General features: G+C 40.8%; 1 protein-coding gene across 1 annotated transcript in view; it reads right to left on the reverse strand.

Moving 5' to 3' along the window:
• Window positions 1-3,238: 3,238 nt before the first annotated feature.
• cdk13 (cyclin dependent kinase 13) overlaps window positions 3,239-18,252 on the reverse strand; it is a 31,846-nt gene continuing 16,832 nt past the window's right edge. Inside the window, exons 4-14 of the mRNA XM_006634413.3 lie at window positions 17,271-17,410; window positions 16,690-16,860; window positions 14,961-15,150; window positions 13,880-13,936; window positions 12,172-12,273; window positions 11,971-12,048; window positions 10,271-10,387; window positions 9,418-9,549; window positions 8,005-8,195; window positions 7,010-7,492; window positions 3,239-5,055 (exon numbers count right to left, since the gene is read on the reverse strand). Coding sequence (XP_006634476.2) covers window positions 4,211-5,055; window positions 7,010-7,492; window positions 8,005-8,195; window positions 9,418-9,549; window positions 10,271-10,387; window positions 11,971-12,048; window positions 12,172-12,273; window positions 13,880-13,936; window positions 14,961-15,150; window positions 16,690-16,860; window positions 17,271-17,410 — 2,506 coding nt within the window. The 3' untranslated portion in view covers window positions 3,239-4,210. The remainder of the gene's footprint in view (window positions 5,056-7,009; window positions 7,493-8,004; window positions 8,196-9,417; window positions 9,550-10,270; window positions 10,388-11,970; window positions 12,049-12,171; window positions 12,274-13,879; window positions 13,937-14,960; window positions 15,151-16,689; window positions 16,861-17,270; window positions 17,411-18,252) is intronic.

The following is an 18,252-nucleotide window of genomic DNA, read 5'->3' on the forward strand; positions in this document are numbered from 1 at the left end:
TGCACAATGATGATGTTCTCTTGATAAAGAAAGTGGGGTGTGTTTTTTTCTTAATTGATTTTCACTAATTTTGATATTGAACAGGTAAAATCACTTCATTGTATGTGTTTAATCACAAATTAGGAGAAATATATGCTTATGAAAATAGTCACTTTAGTGCAACATAGTCAGTCTTAATGAACCTTCAATCAGTAGCCACCATCGCTAGTTTTTCTAAATGATATGGTTTTTTTGATGCTCGACATATTATTTGAAATGGAAGTGCTCATTATTTTTCGTTTGCTTAATCTGTCAAACACGGAAAGATGGAAATCCTGTTTTACAAAAGAACCTGAACAGAGGTCAATTAAGCATACCCATGTTATAAATGTACAAATCTGCTCATCTCACAGTTTTATCCATTGTAGCAATCGAAGGAGAGCTGGAGCCTGTCTCGGCGAGCAATGAATGCAAGGCAGGATACACCTGGGATGGGCATCCAGTCCATTGCAGGGCTCACACTCACACCGAGGACCACATTTTCCAGAAGCCAATTAACCTACCAGAATGTATTTGGACAGTGAGAGGCAACCCACTTGAACAAAGGATAGAACGTGCAACCTTCGTGCAGATAGCACCCCAGGAATTGAACATTTTCAATCTGCTATCCAGCCAAGTATACCGGCATGCCAGTCATACGACAACGATTAAAGCAGAGGGAAAAATGGTCACAATGAATGGCAATTCTAACCTACCTTTGATTTTAGTTATTTGGCCTTGCATTCATTGCTTGTCAGGACAGGCTCCAGCTCTCCTTCAATCCTGCAATTGATAAAGCAGTTAGAAATTGGATAGAAGTCTTCAATTGCCATTAATCATATGCTGTGCTTAAGAAACAAATGCCACTTGAGCATGGCTTTAAGCGTGTGCACAAGGAAAGTTTACAGTTCTAGTTGAACAAAAAGAAGTGCACTTCCTAAAGATGGTGTTATTATTATCATTCATGGTAGCTACTACTGCTTTAAGGGAGAGTACAGTATGTATAGTAAGTGGCAGCCAGTGTTAAATCTCTTTTGAAATACTTCTGATGCACAAAATAACTTCAAGTACATGCAATTGTGCCATAACGGGATTAATTATGTATTAATATGAAATGGTAACATTTTATACTGGCATTAGCAGTCTTGTTAAAAAGGATGTTAAATGGAATGAAACATTCCTTCAGCACAGTATTCTCAATCACCCATACAAATCTTCTATCGTGTTCGATTTAACATCACATGGGGGTAAAAGTAAGTGTGTTAATCACAGGTGTTCACATGGAAAAAGCCAACTGTAGTCACAAACTGTTGATGATTGAAGATGGATCCTCCTATTGCTAGGTAATGTTTAGGCTGTCTCTGGCATTTGATAGACTTTGTAATGTCTAAGCTAACAATAATAAAGGTCCCATAAAAAAATAAGTGGTGTAATTTAACAGCCACTCACTTTAGGAATATTAGTTTAAGGTTAAAACCATAGTAAAATACTTTTGCGCTCAATCACTAAGGTTTTTACACAGCCAGGTGACATACATGGGTTTTATGTAGATCTTGGAAAACGGCAAGGTAGTTAATTTAAATTTCATACAGTGCTCTTCATACCGAACAAACCCTAAATACCTTACGTTAACTTTTTCCACCACTGATGTGCAGTACTCACCCAGATGATGCATGGCTGCGATCAAGCAGTATACCCACCAAACAGACCAGGTAAAGCAGGTAAATAAGACCAGAATTACTGCACCAATGCTGTAATTGCAGGGAGACCAGGTTGTACCAGCCTCAAGTAGAATTTAGCCAGGACACCAGAGTTAACATCGCTACTCCAATGAACAGTTAAATAAGATCTTTAATGTCTCTTTTGAAAGACAGCACCTCCTACAAGCACAGAGGCACCTATAAGCATACTGGGGTGTTATTCTGGAAATTCTGCCCCACAAAAAAAAAAAGGTTTGTCACCTATCCCTTATAGGAACAAACAGGCGTTTCTAAGAGCACCATCTACCAGCTCTAGATCTTCTGTCCTCTGTTTATCATTTCATCAGACCTTTCTTAGTTTGGCTCATCAAGCCCTTGAACCGAACTGAGCCCTTGTAGTCTTAACACCATTTCAGTTCTTCAATAGAAAATTAGCAACAAACCCATATCAGATACTAGGTCTAAAGTCCCCTCTCCTTTGCATCAATGATTTGGGTAAATTCCAACTAACGGGATCATACCACCTATGTCTGCACGTCATTAATTGATAAATTGATAGCATACAATATTTGTTGAAAACAGATTTATGAGACTAAGTCATGACTGTTGGACCCAATCAAATGGTTCAATTAAGGGTTTAATAAGAAACTGCTTAAAAATGGAATGAAAACCTGAAGACACTTGTCCCCCAGGTCCCTTAGAGAGCTGCCACTCCAGTATTGATGAGGCTCAGCTTTGCTTAGCTTTTGAGATCTGCCAGGATCAGACTACATGCTGATAACACTGTTGATATATGAAACACTGTAGGACAGTTTTCTGATCACTGTGACCCTTCTGTCCCTTGGGTATTATTCCAGCCGAGCTTCAGCTCTACAACATTATGGGGAGTACTAATGCTCCTCTATAGCTTTCTTAACGAGTCTTAACTTTTTTAGGTCCATAAATAAAGACACTTGGCGTATTCATTTTCAATCACCAGAAGAGCACTGACAGTTCAAACCCAAAAGTGTACAAAGTTGACGTCGTATGCAGACCAATGTATCCAGTGTCTTTAAGACTTATTTTCTTAGCTGAATGCAAAACATAGTTGGTCCAAAATTATATTATCTTTCAATGCACACACATATGATGTGCAGTATAATGTACACACAGGTGGGAATAACACAGCCAACACTTCACTCTTCTTTTGCTTTTAAAAACGTTACTTGTGTTTCCAGTTATCAAGTCATTATTTGTTCTCATCTGTATTCATTCAGTAGAATTTGTTATCCAACAGGACTTGGTAATTACTTAGTAACACACAGTGAGAGGCACAATCAAGGCTTAAACTGGGAGCTTCATGGTAACAGTCCTTGTCCTTAACCACTCAGAAACCCAGGCTCTTAGACCGCAGGTAGCATCAGACAGAGAGCAGCACACCAAGACGCATCTTAGCTGTGGATGCAAGCTGTCATCTTAGAAATGAAGGTAACCAACTGGTTAAGAGCATAATTTAAAGAACAAGTAAAAGAAAAGTCACAGGCAGATAACATCTTTTTTTATATAAATGCTTGATCTTTAAATTTCTCCCATTCTCAAAAACAACTAATTTCAGTGATGACTTTTACAAACATGATTTCTGTGGATATTACACATAGACTAATATTAGTATTGTAATAGCATCCATATGCTTAATCTGCAATGGCTTTTGACATACATTGATTATACAATTTTATTTCTGAGCACGTTCCAAGAATGAAGTAAAAGTTAGCAACCAAAGACCATTTTTTTTATTTGTATTTCTTTAATAAACATTACCGGAAAATTTCAAAGTACAAAAAGTTTTTCTTGCTTTCTTACACTTGGGTAAAATGTCTCAACTAATTTGATTTTCAGAAGGGTAAGCGACCGAATTACATACAGAACAGAGCTTCTGTAATTTTTTAAGTCCATAAATAAAGACACTTGGCGTACTAGTTTTCAGTCACCAGAAGAGCACTGAGAGTCAGTTCAAACCCAAAAGTGACCTTCCTGTACAAAGTTGACGTCGTATGCAGACCAACGTATCCAGTGTCTTTAAGAATTATTTTCTTAGCTGAATGTAAAACATACTGTAGTTGGTCCAAAATTATATTATCTTTCAATGTGTGCACAAGGAGCTCCTTGGCCTTTACCTAACAGGTTTGCTGAATTGTTCAGCAATTTAAAAAACATTAATACTATTCTGTCTAAAGCCATTTAAAAAAAAAAAGCTAAAGTACAGATAAAAATTATAACCTGGCTTGGTAAATGTACACAAAAAAAACCCTTAATTTAAAAGACAGCAGTAGAATAGATTACAAACAATACGAAATGGTAAGAGCAACCCACCCTCCCTAACCCCAGTTTGTTTTACTTTCAAAATACAAAAAAAAATCCTTCTTTAGAATATTTGTTTTAAATCAAGTCTGTTAACTGCAAAGTCAAATCCTGAGAGGGTTTATTTGTATTTCATTTGCATCCATCCCGGAGGTTCAGTATGGTAACCCCCTGCCTCTCAGAGTGGATGTGTTCATGTGCGGTCTGTAGCCTTGGGCGTAGGCCTGAGAGGGGGAGCCCCAGGCCTGGGGTTGTGGGGGTCCCCCAGCCGTCATGCTGTCCTGTCTGCTGAGGCTGTGGTTGTAGCTGTGAAAGTTGCCTGGCAGGGACATACCTCCCCCATGAGCGCTCTCAGGATGGCCGCCACCGGCGTTGCTGTTGGCCAGCATAGGCAGCGGGCTGTGGTTGTACTCGAACCGGTGGTCCTTATCCCCACTGAACAGCATCCCGGCTGCCCCCCGGCCCGAAAAGCTGCTTCCGCCGCCCCCGCTGTCCCCGTAACCCAGGGAACTCGGGAAAGGCTCCTGGTAGCCGGGAGTCAGCGGGCGCCCGCCGCTGCCCGAGTGAGGGGCGGCGGCTCCGCCGCTAAACATTTCCCTCAGCGAGTGCGACGGCAAGCCTCCGCCTAGGCCGCTCAAGAAGCTGGCCCTCTCGCCACCGCCCAGGTAGCTGCTGCCGTAGCCCTCGGGGGGGTAAACGCCAGAAGAGAAGGGGGGCACGGGCCCGTAGCCGTCTCTGTAATCGCTGCCTCCTGCGTGGTAGGGGCCCTCGGGCTGGTACTCCGGCTCGGGGCCGCTGCTCTGGCTCAGGAGCTGCAGCAGGGCGGCTTTCACTCCGCCGTGGGCGTCCGAGGCCGGGGGCCTCTCCGCGCGGTAGTCCAGGTCCTCGCTCGCCGGCGGGGGGGGCTCGGGGGGCTCGGGGGGCCTCTGGTCAGGCGGGAGGATTAGCGGAGGCTCCGGAGCGGGGGCTTTCGGCTGCGGGGCCACGCCGTCTTCCGCCACTTGAAAAGCAAAAAAAAAAGGAAACAAAAGCGAGGGTTATATGCCCCAGTTTAAAGAATAACTTGTTCATTTACAGCACCTCACAGCAGAGAGGGTCATTATCCCCGAGGGGGCAATTTGTTTTACAGCAGCAGTGTTGGTGTACAGACAGAAATTAAACATAACAACAACAACATACATGCATAGAAAATCCATTTTTAATTAAGGATATGGCTAAAGGTGTAAATGAGAACTTAAATCTATTGGTTTTAGCGTTGGGGAGTCGGTATCTGTGCTCTGATGGAATTTGTTAAACAAGGGGTGTGCAGAATCGTCACAGATGGATTTTTACTTTACACAATACACGCGATAGATGGTGGAGATGGCAGGAAGATCAGCACCAATGACCTCCTGACATATTTTTACAAGACTGCCCAGTTTGTTCTTGCCTCTCAGATTCAGGTTGCCAAACTAGTAGATCGGGTGAAAGTTAGAACAGATTCAAGGAAGGACAGACAGAACAAAATCAACAATGGATCATCGACCTTAAAATGCTTAAGCCTCCTTAAGCACCAGGAATCGGTCCTGGGGAGATGTAAGAGCAGCTAGGCCACAGACATCCTCCAGATTAGGGGATCATGTCACCAGAAAGCCATTCATAATAAACCAGAAGGTCCAGCAAGGTCCACAGATCAGGAGGTAAAACAGAAGTCTAAGAAGGACGGAGGGCAGCACTATCGCAATTGCAAAGTATCCTCAGTTAGATGTTCACGACAATGCACAGGGCGAAGTGGCACAGAAGTTGGCAAAGAAATAGGGCCAGAAAGAGGTCAACCTTTTTAGCTGATCTATTAGAGCTATCAGGGAACCTTGCATGCTCCAGAGAGGAGACTGCTCATCATCTCTAAAGAACACAGTTACCCAGCCAGACGATAAGAATAGAGACAGCGCAAACTTTGACAAATAACATCAAAAGAGTTTGATATTAAAGGGCCTTGCTCAAGAGAGGTACAAGATGGTGAAGAAAGCGAGAATAAATTCAGCTCCTGGATCATGTGGCTTCCCATATAAAATCTACAAGCACTGCCCAAAGCTCCTCCATTGAGGATGGAAAATATCAGAGGAAATAAAAGAACATCAGCCAGTTAAGAATCACTGCCCTGCTCAGTCCTGAAGGGAAACAATTTTAGCATTGTAGTTTAATCGGATAACTTCCCACTTTAAGAACAAACTAGGAGAGCCAGGTGGTTTACAAGCTGTTCACCTCACCAGGAAAGCACCACATAAAAAGGAGATGTGATGGAGCTGTGGTTAGATCTCACAAACACCTATATCCTTCAAATTTTCTTTATCAGGAGAACACATACCCATTCCATAACTTCCTTGTTAATTAAGCCCTTTGCTCTTATTTCATCGGGGGTATTAATACATCTAGAGGACACGTTATACACGAGTCACTTTATGCTTCATTAGCCCAATAAAGCATGATTTTGTCTATTTCTTCATTTCTTTCCACTGCTACGGTTTATACTGTAGGCTAACTGCATCTCAGTTAGGTGGTCTTTACCACACAATTCCAAATAAACTTTAAATTGTTTCGAATATAACCTATACAGATTCAAAACTGTTTTTACCCTTTTGCTTCAGTTTTCTTGCTAGCAGGTTTCGTCATGTATACCCACAAACACCAGTCAAACATTCAAAATAACCACGCTTTGAAATGGAATGGTCCCTGTATTTACAGCATCCTTCTTAAACTGATTAACCGATGGTTTCAATATAAACGGAAAATCAAGATCATGCCTGTGCTGGAATTTTTTAAGGTGATCTGTAGCTCCCAGCACCCTGAAGATGAAGAGGAGTGTGTCTGGTTTGTTAAGTGAAAAAGAAACTTACCCACAGATGCAACAATTAATTTTGATGCTGCCCCCCCCCCGGTACGTGCTCGGTAATGTGGGCGATCTGTATTTTTACCTGGTGTCGAGGCGGGGCTGGGCTCAGGGGGCTGCCGAGCCTCGGGCGGGGTGTCGCTCGCGGTGCTGGGCTCCGTCTCTCCGAGGGCAGGGGGGTCTTTCTTCTGCGTCTGCTGCACCTTCAGGAGCTGGGACAGCAGGACCGTGAAGGCGTTCTGCATGGCGGAGGGGACGACCTCGCTCTCCGGCTTCGGCAGGGGGGGAAGCGGGGGGGTGTGGGGCGCGGGGGGCTGGCTTGCCGGCGCCGCCTTTGGGGGCTCGGGTGGCTGGGGCTCGGGTGGCTGGGGCTCCGGAGGTTTCTCAGGATCGATCAAGATCCCGGCCGGGAGGGACAGCTTGTTGAGCTGCTGCAGCATGTCAGGGTTCACCTTGATATTCATGGCCTGAGCAAACTGGGCCATGCTGACTGAGGTCTTGGACTGCAGGAGGTTCAGCAACGCAGTCAGCTGTTCCTCTGTCAGCTGGGATCCAGTGGCTTTAGTATCTGCAGAAAACCCATAGACAGACAGTTCTGTAATCATAGCATGTAATCTGAATTCTTGCTCATTCTGGTGTCCACCTTTCACTGGAGTAATGCTAGTTAATTGTCCACACTATCCGTGGCCTGCCACAGTTTTACACATTCACAGCTTACCTGTAGCACAGGTGTCATGGAAAAGCCAAAGTACTTTTCTTTAATTTGAGTAAATTTTCATAGGACACTAACTGGAATTAGCAAGGCTGGGATAATATAATTCCTTAGCTTCCAATTATAACTCAGAATTCAGGTTTTCTCCTTAGGAATGAGAACTCTACCCCCCTAAAGCACTGGGACACCAAAACGTCTTTTAATTCCATTTTAGTTTTCGGGGCATGCGTTTTTTTATAGTGGAAAGGTCTTCACCTTTTTTGATTTAAAAAGGAGCTTTTTACAGCTTCTAGAATTAAGTGACAGGCTGAGCAACAGCAACACCACAGCTGGATTCATATACAGTACATCCCAGTCTAGCTGCTGACCTGTGCCGGAGGCGCCCTGAGATTTGTGCTGATTTGGGGGGAAACCCTGGGGCGTGCTGTTCCTGCTGTCGTCCAGTCCAAAGGCCGTGTCCTTCCTGGGGACCTTGGGCGCCGTCATCTCTTCGGGCATCTGCTTCTGCCGCCTGCGCTTCTTGCTCCACAGCTCGTGGCAGTCCTGCCACAGAGGGAGACTGCAGGAGGGGATTGGGGAAACTTACTAATGGCTTCTCGTGTTTGTCACCAAACTGGGGAAGCATCCATCCATCTGTTTTCTGGATGGGTAAATTGTTCCTTCTATTCTTTGCCAGAACAAAAGAAGCACTATAATTCCCTGACAAACCAACATAGATTGTCTTCCAGTTCAAGTTCCTGTGTTTTTGTTTCTTGATTTCCACCAGGCATGACATTCATCAGGATAAATCACCTCACCAACCAAATCAACTCTCTTGCTAACATGGTGACTTAGGTAAACTCCCGTTGGTGGATCACGGTCATGATTGTGATCAACGGATCACTTTTGACAGTTGATCAGTTTTAATCTCCATCCATCCACTTTCTAACTGCTTCATGCAATTCAGGGTCATGGGGGAGCTAGAGCCTATCTCCGCAATCACCGGGTACAAGGCAGGATACACCCTGGATGGGACGCTAGTCAATTGCTGGGCCCACACACTCACACAGCAGATCAGCAGAAAAAAAGTAAAATCAAGCTAATTTATGGTATAACAGCACCCTTGAAGAATAAGAAAAGTCCTCAAAGGTTAAAATTAACATTTGATAACCACCAAGGAATTAAAACATTTCTTAACAATCCACTTGCACACACTGCTCAAACATCCATATTCTCCCCCTGCTTCTGCATCAGGCCCTGCAAGACGTACAAGGCTGCACTACAAGATGCTGCTGTTTCGCCACCACTCCTTTATGTACTCAGGTCAAACGACTATTTCTTTGTCTATGCTTTTTTTTTTCTTAAACAGCCAGACAAACCCTTTTATAATACAAAAAGCCACATTTTCTGTGGACTCTAAGCACGCAAACAATAATTGGCACCAACAATACATTTGAGCTTAGTTTTTGAATAGGGACGATTCCAAAAATAACAAAATAAGATGAGAGCAAAGATAAAAAAAATCACAACATTTATCAAGCATTTGGAGCTTATAGCCTCTGACATGGGACTGTATGGCACTTGTACATTGTGTAAATCGCTTCTTATTACTTTAGACACTTACAATAAACCTGTGAGCTAAGTGTAGGCCTGTGTGCAATAATCAAGGCAGCCTGAGCAAATGGAAAATTACATATATGACATAAATATCCAAGTAAATTAGATAAGCAATTCCCATTATCATCCATGAGCAATGTCGGAAGTAAAGGTACTTCAAGAGAAAAATGCTGTGGGATACGTACTCAGGGGTGGGCATTTTGGCAGGGTCGACATCCCTCAGGAAATCGCTCTGAAGAGCCTGCTCAGCAGTGCAGCGCTTGCTGGGATCCAGTGCAAGCATGTGATCAAAGAGATCGAGCGCTGTGGAGGGGATGCTAATAAAAAGGGAAAACACCAATACGTAAGAGGAGCTCACACTGAAGAGTCCTGCATTAAGAGGAAGTCCTAGCATTACAATGAAATCGCGACAGCACAATGACACCTGTATATCAGTCTGACGCTTCCAAAGCAAAAACAGCTGTGTATGATTTACAGCATATCCTGCCAGCGCTGTGCACCTCACATGAAAGGTACAGAAACAAAAAAAGTCTGCATGGAAATTGGCTGTAAGAAATGCTGATCATTTTTCTTTTTTCTTGCCCTTCTTCACTTTGATTTATCGTTACTTATTTCGGGAAGCTACACTGGAATGCTAAGAGGCTTAATGACCATTTAGCTTCTTTTATGTATTAAAAAAAACAGAATAGTTGTATGATAATGGTTTGCAAAGACTGTTTTCATATATGGTTCATGTTATACAATTCTACCCCTTTACAATATATACTTTTAGAAACAGACTTTGTGATAGTCCTTAAACTTATTTCCCACTTGCCCATACCCCTCTAGTATGATTAGCAAGTTACTCAAAATAATACTGTTCTCTTTTATGTCACCTAAAATGGTTGTGTAGGTTTCACTACAGAATTTAAATATGGGAGGTGCAATTTTTTCAAATAAAAATTTCTTGCTTTCGTAAATGGTTATAAAAAAAATCTTTAAATATGCTTTGCCAACAGAACAGATATTGTATTATGCAAAAAAAAATGCTTCACGTACAATGCAAATTCCTCCCTTAGTCGTCTTCGATACTGCTTCTTCGGTTTCATCGTATTGAAATACGGCAGCTTAATGACATCGGGCCACACCGCTGGACAAGGACTGCCGCAGATCCGACTACCAAAGGAGATAAAAAACAAAGTTGAACTTTACACGCTCATTTGACCCTACCCAAAACAAAGCAGCGGTGTAAATCTGACAAATTCATGCCCAGAACTGAAGAGTATTTAGAGTAGGTTAAAACTGTTGAAATGACTAAAATTAAGGCTGAACAAGCACTGGACAAGTGAAACTGATCGGAATTTCCAATCACAGCTATGAGCCTCCCCTCTAATGTAACAAGGGAGAACCCGAGAGTTTATGTTTTTAAAAGAAAGTGGTACTTCCCTTTGAGAAAATAAAAACATACATGCATTGATGTTTACTGGACACAAATACTGGGACACAGTTTGACAAACAGCCCTCCCAGACCCAAATGGATAATAGTCATGACAAAAGGAGTCAATTAAAAAAAAAACGATGTTATTCTTGGGCCACTCCTCCAACAAATAACTAGGGAAATTGGGAACTACGAACTCCTGTTGATGAGACGACGGGAATCTGTGCAGAGAAGCACAGGAAAGCCCCAGAGCACAAACGCGAGCTCCAGCACACCACTTCTGATCTGAAGAACACACAACTGATGTCTGAGGTAGCGTAGGAATGTCTACAGCTTATCCTCAATCCCAAGGGAAATGATCTGTAATCATTTTCCTAGTCTGAGAGAAACTGGAGGAAAATATAAATGTACTGCACAGAAGAGAACAGCAAATGCTTGGTTAAAATCTTTCCATTTTTTTTTTGCTGGGTCCTCCTGACAGCCAAACAAGTGATCGACGTTTGCACTCTGGGTCATTTCCACTACCGCCAGGCTGTGCCGTGACTTTTGTTTTTACCTCATTGATGACTAATGCATTTAGCAGTGGTTGAACTGGTCATCAACTCAGATTTTTCCAACATGTCGAAGTGCCCGTGAGAATGTTCACAAAAACATTTCCAAAGCATTTCCGTGACCATAATGATGAATTGTTCCTGCGTGATTTCTGCCTAAGCCGCTTCCTCACGATGATAATCTGTTTTTCTGTGACTGACATTTAAAAACAGTTGTAGAGAGGAAAGTACTAAAAAACGCCGAAAATGTGTACGCTAGTGTCAGGTTGTGTTTTACCAGTGCCAGTAAGCTCCTTCAAATCCCAAGCTTTGCGCAAAGCACACTCTAACAGCCTTGAAAATCCATGTGTAGCCTTTTTATAAATGCCCAACAAACAAGTCTAAAGATCTTCTGTTCTCTTCTTTGGTGACATTCAGGAAAGGAAGTGAAAACTCAATTTCATCAGACAGGAATCTAGTGCATCCTTCAAGCAGTATAACAATGCTGTGACATTTAAACCATTTTAGCCAATAAAAAAAACTAACAACCCATATATACAATTCTTTTCCATTGTGTAGCAATTCTGACATAAATTATTCTTAACAGAGAATGTTATTTATATAGTTTTAATGAAAGGTCACCAGTGCAGAAGAACCCAATATCATCATATTTTATAAACTATCAAATTTCAGACTGTGCACTGCTTTCGACTGAGGACTAAAGACATTTTCATTTTAATTACATAATGAAGGCCTTTTGGGTTCCGTTGAGAAAGACGACCTTAACCCACCTGATAAGTTCTAACTGTGCGAGTTCTTGGTTTGCTTGAAAGATGGGTTTCTTTGTGAACAGTTCGCCCAAAATACACCTAAGAGTGAAAACAAGGCAGTATTAGGACTGATAGGAAACCATATTAAAACACGTTTCCTTAATTGGAAACACATGAAAGGAAGGATGTTTGTTTTCTCCGATAATTTTCCAAGGTTCTTACCCACAGCTCCAGACATCAATAGCTGGTGAGTACCTCTCCTCTCCCAACAGCAGTTCTGGCGGGCGGTACCACAGAGTAATAACTTTATTCGTATAGGGTCGGCTGAAACACAAACACACAGAAGATCGCCGAGTCCCAAAGTGAACAAAATACAACCCTTCCAGTCACAAAGTTTAGCAGAATTATAACCCCGGAGGCTTATCCCACCATCCTTCACCATAAACCCACCCTTCCATTTTAGACGAAGTAGAAACTATGTGTTTTCAGAGCTTCTTCATCATAATAATTACGATCTCTAATGCCTAGAAACCGATAAAATGATTTTATCAGGCACTTATTCTGGTAAGAAAATAAATTCTCAAGGATATTGTTACTCAGGATAGGCAGTGAATGATTTGGGAAAACTACTGCCTCTAATAACACACGCCACTAATGCACCTACACTTCTGTAATTCTTGTAATGAACAGCTTTGCTCAGTTTTTGTTAATAGACAGAGGCATCATAAGGTGTAAGTCTTTCCCAGTGAGATTGTATAGACAGTGTAGACTTGTGCTTTCAGTCAGCTAGGTGTTAAGATGCAGACCGCTTAAAAGTATCTAGATGGTCCTGCACATATTCAAGCAGAATCAATTATATAGTCAACAGCCTTTGAAAGCAGGAATATTTGGTTACTTTGTTATAATTATGACTGCCTGATATATCAGCTTCTCACAGGGACTAGGACAAAAATAACTGTTAAATGCTATTGGAGTCCCTGGAGGCTCATCATGTTCATGCAGCTGGCATGTTAGTTACTACAATACAGCACATCAATTATAAACTAATTGGTTAAGAGTTCAAAATAAAATGTTAGCCTGTAACAAGGGACTCTGGTTGTATAATATTACATAATGAGAGGAAGACAGCATAACTAAGCATTCAGAGTGAAAGGTAAATAATTATATATTTATACAGTATATTATATATGTGCATTCTCACTGTCCTAACCACCAGACATTTATTCAGTGCATGAAAAACTTACAACATAAATATAAGTACTGCATCGCAACGTGTGATGTTTTTGACTGGTAAAATATTGTAATTGCACAAGTAAAGGTTCATTCTGAGGTGAAAAACAGAAAGGAGAAACGCAACCTGTCGCAGCCGAGTCTTCTTCAGGTGTGTGTGCTCCTTTCTATTTTGCGGTGTGGAATTAACCGTTACATGTAGGCTTGCCGCTCACCCACCCTGACACAGCTCTCCAATCACACACCTCCAAGTTGCACTTTCCATGTTCTCATTCTGTCTTGCTCAAATTAGAAAGCAGCTCCAAATTTATTTAAGTATGAATTTTACCAGCAGAGGTAAAAACAGTGAAAACATATTAAAACTGATGTATATAAATACACATCATGCAGTCATAATACTAAGAGAACTGGAAAAAGAAATGAAGTACGCAGGATCAGTACAGTAGTGATATGTTCTCATCCATCCTGATACCCAATATGAAAATTCACAGAAAAGTCCAAGAAGTTTATATTTTTGGATATAAAAAAGAAATAACTGTCAGTTCTTAGCTAAGCTGTTATAATATTCATGGTCCAAAAAGTAGTTTTTTTGTATGTGGGACCAGGTAAGGTCTGCCTTTTGTCATTTGAGGTTAAAGTCAGACTTGAAAAAGCAAAGTACACACAGTGATAAGGAAGATGTCTAAGTGAGTTTACTTACCTCTCCTCTGAATTGTAGAGTCTGGCCAAACCAAAATCTGCAAGTTTTATCTGCCCCCTTGTGGAAAGCAGAAGAATCAGTGAGTACATGTTAAGTACTACCATACCTAATACAAATAAATAACTAATATAATAATAAATAATAACTTCTTATTTGTAAAAAGTTAAATTCTCTTCGTATCACTATCTATTATACTATGTTTTCCTGTTTTAAAGGCCTTTCCGTACAGAGTTCAATGTATAAAAATCTAATTTTAATGGCTTGTTTCAGGAAATTGTAATGTGAAATATCAACAGAAAGAATATGCAATCTACCAAAGAAATTATTGAGATGAGGGTTTCGCTTATTCAAATAATTTATGGAAGCAGAGATTCAGACCCACAAGGTTATTTCACAATCATATAAAAACTTAATTTTCATATAAATGCATCCCGACTTGACTATGGCACGCTACAAAAACTGTCCAAGAATTGTATCTCCCTTTTCCTGAAGCTCACTTTAACAAGTAATGTAGGGAACAAAACATTAACAAAAATCCTACAACACGACATAGACTTTCAACGAAGAGGCCATATCAGGCTCCATCAAGACATAGGGCAACTCAACCCCAATAGAAACATAATGGTGAGCGTAATTCCCTTTAAGCATAAGGCATGTTTCTTTCATTATTTTTTCTTAAAGACACATTGTTATTGATTTTAAAACTCAGACCACAAAAGGGCTTAATCTTGATTCTCCTCAGGCTAGTAGATTATGCCTGGAAGCTTATGCCTGCTATATGTGAACTGGCGGTGCTCAATACGGGTATCCTATGGTTTCAAGAGCACCAGCTATTTTAATCTGCTCAGAGAGGAAAAAGAACAGCAGCAGCTCCTCTAGCCATTTACTTAAGAACAGTCCCACCCTACATTAGTATAGCCATGACTGTCAAATCATACCCATATTGTTCTAAGTAATATATTCATTAATTTTCTAAAGAATGGAACTAAATCAAGAAGATCAAGACGAGAACTGCTGTTCTTAATTATATTAACTGTTATGCATTTAAGAATACATCCCGCAATAATCTAAATCAATGTACCTGTTATTAAGAAGGATGTTTGAACACTTGATGTCTCTGTGTAAAAAGTTCTTCTTGTGGCAGTAGTCCAGGCCTTCCATTAGTTGCCTCATGAAAGACTTAATGTGGCTCTCGTTGAAATGAACCAATCCAGATTCCAGTAGGCCCATCAAGTCATGATCCATGTACTCAAACACTAAATAAAATGCGCCTAGAAATTTGGCAAAGGATAGGTACTGTCAGTAATCAGAAAAAAAGTACAACTGGTAACCTAGTCTATATTTAAGCACAGGATATCCCTACCAATTTATGGGAAACGTTTTCTAGCGATCCCCCACAAATGGAGAAAGCCATGAATCTACAGTACCAACAACATAAAATATGGAAAAGAGATTTGTTCACCAAATCTGCCCTTGCACTAAAGCAACCACATTTTCATAAATTAATGCAATCTACATGTGTAATCTGCAAATGGTTCAAATAGGTTATTGGACTTTCATTTAGTAGTGACGATGGTGGGGATAGAATGATAGAGCCAATTATGATGAAGGATTGGTGGCAGTAGAATAACAAGTTATTCTTATAATTGCCAAAATAATTAATTGGCACTCATTCTCTACTTTCTAATTTTATGGCATTTCAAACCTCTGAAGAAATGTTATGCAATGTTGATAAGAATTTATGAGAACACCGTGAAACACATTCTGACATGTTACCCAGAACATAAAACTTTCAGATGTTGCTTCAGAAATATGCTGAACTTTGACAGACATCTAAAAAGACAGACGCATACATAAAAACTAGAACCCATTCAAGTTAGCTACCCCTGCATGGGAAATGAATACCTGGTGGGTTAGAAAATCAAATTTCTGCATTGAAAGGACGAGTGAGTTACCTCCAATTACTTTTAAATGTAAAATCATGTACTATGTTTCTTTGTTTAATCTTTCCAATTAAGTACTACCAATTGTTTATAATTAACTGCACTTGATTATATACCTATTTATTTATATATAAGCACGCATTTAATAAATAGGGATTTATTACACCAGCTTCAGGTCAAATTCTCATTCACAATGACAACCTGGCAGAAAGGCTTACATCAAATGTCCCACAAAGGACAAAACAGTTAAAGACATGAAAACTGGAAATCTAAAATTAGGCATGAGGCAGTGTTAACAAGTGTACTGTAGGTCTCAGGCATAAAAGGGTTTAATCATCCTGAACAACCTGGGATGGGAAACTGGACCGTTTCAGTCAAAGACTGCCCCAGTCAACGTGATAAACTGTGATGTGCCCAGAGCCGCTCTGGCAAGATTCAGTCTGATATAGATATAAGGATCTTACAGAGTACTGTAATAACTTAAGATAGGACAGGGTTTACCCAGTTTATGACACCGACCATGAACAGTACTGAAATTAAATTCTCATCAATGTATTCCTTTTTTATAATGAGATTCAATGTTAAGATAGTGTGACGGCGCAGTGGTTAGCACTGCTGCCTTGCACTGCTTGGGCCCTGGGCTCAATTTCTGGAGCACCATCTGTGGGGAGTTTGTATGTTCTCCCTGCGTTCATGTGTGTTTCCTCTGGGTGCCCCCGATTCAATCAATTGTTCATATTGGCGTCTGGCGTGTGTCTGTTCTATCCCATCCAGGCTGCAGCCCACCTTGCTCCCAGTGCTTCCAGAGACAGATTCTTGGAGGGATTGCAATGTTAAATTCTAAATTGCAATTAAAAAAGGAAATACCCTTATCGTTTTTGAAGTCCAAGGCGTCCTCCTTGTCAGTTACGATCTCCTTCATGTTGATGATGCTCTTGTGGTTGAGCTGCCGGAGAATCTTGATCTCCCGAATGGCAGTGATGGGAAAGCCTTCCTTCTCGTTGTCCAAACGCACTTTCTTAAGGGCAACCATTTCAGCTGGGGAAAACAAGACTGCCCATGATTTTGACTTAAAGACTGGGGAATAAAGGCCATTAATACCCCTTCATACCATTTTTATCATGTCCTAAGGAACATGATATAATTTAATAAAGAAAATAACTGCTCAATACTGCTTCAATATGCTTCCTTGTTCTCATTTTTTTTTAAAGAACTGGTTTTCATTTTTCTCAAATTCAATATCTCCCTCACCACAGTTTTCAGGGTGTACCAGGTAAATTTAAGACTGTGTTTGTAAACTGTCATGTTGCTTTCTGTATCCTCCCTGCATCACTTGAAAATAGAAGGTAAATCCTCATTAATACACCTACAAACTTAAAAACATGACAAAAACAGGCCCAAGTGCTCTTTCAAATCTAAAAAAAAACTGAAACCATTGCGACTTTTACCTGTGTCCTTGTCTTTTGCTTTGTAGACTTGCCCATAGGTACCTTCTCCTGTTATGCCAATAATTTCAAACTTGTCCACGCATCGCTTTCCCCAGTCTATCTCCGCCTCCTTTATCTCGCCAAATCGGGGGCCGCAGATTCTTCAAGGTACGAATGGAGAATTCATTGCATTAGTTAAGGAAAATCAGACGTCACAGATTACACTTGATTTTTACACTGACCCAGGCGAAGCATACTGTATTTGTGGAGCCGAAGCAAAAACAATACGTACGATATCCTGTGAGACTTTTGGGCTTGAAACGGATGTTAATACAGATGTAACACAATGAAACATTCCTTTATCCCACATTCAATCAAACTACTCAACAAATGAGTTCACCATAAAGATGTATTGGTTTATGGGCAAGTGCAATTATTGGTTATATATCAAAACGAAGCAAAACACAAAGCAGAGAGTGGGTCTGACGCATGACCCTCAGCTGCTGTCCCCTTGGGTGGGAGCCATTCCACAGTAGGACCATGCAGAAAGGGAGAATTCCCACTAGCCATTCAAACCTGCTCTGCTTGTCTTTGTTAAGAAGACGAAACCAAAGCACTTGCTGAAAATCGACTCCTGTGCCCTGGACAGCTCCCAAATAATTAGAACCACCTAACAACAGGGCCAATAATACTCTTGTTCTTATTGATGAAATAACGCATGGCACATAAATCATCTTATACAGAGAGAACAAAGTGAATTCTGAATTTCTTTAAAAATGATCCAAGAACACATAAATCATTATTCTAATATTTGTGACTCCACAGAGAAGTCAAATCACTTGGAAAAATGCACTCTAATTGGATATTGGGAATATCCAATACCTAGCCAGGACTCCTATATAACATATATGTGCCTCCACTCAACATTAGAAATGCACTCAAACGAAGACAAAGTGACCATCATGTTTCGGGTACGTATAACAATTAGGTTAAGTAGGTCATT

This window comes from Lepisosteus oculatus, chromosome 6, assembly GCF_040954835.1.
Source record: "Lepisosteus oculatus isolate fLepOcu1 chromosome 6, fLepOcu1.hap2, whole genome shotgun sequence".
Classification (NCBI taxonomy): Eukaryota; Metazoa; Chordata; class Actinopteri; order Semionotiformes; family Lepisosteidae; genus Lepisosteus; species Lepisosteus oculatus.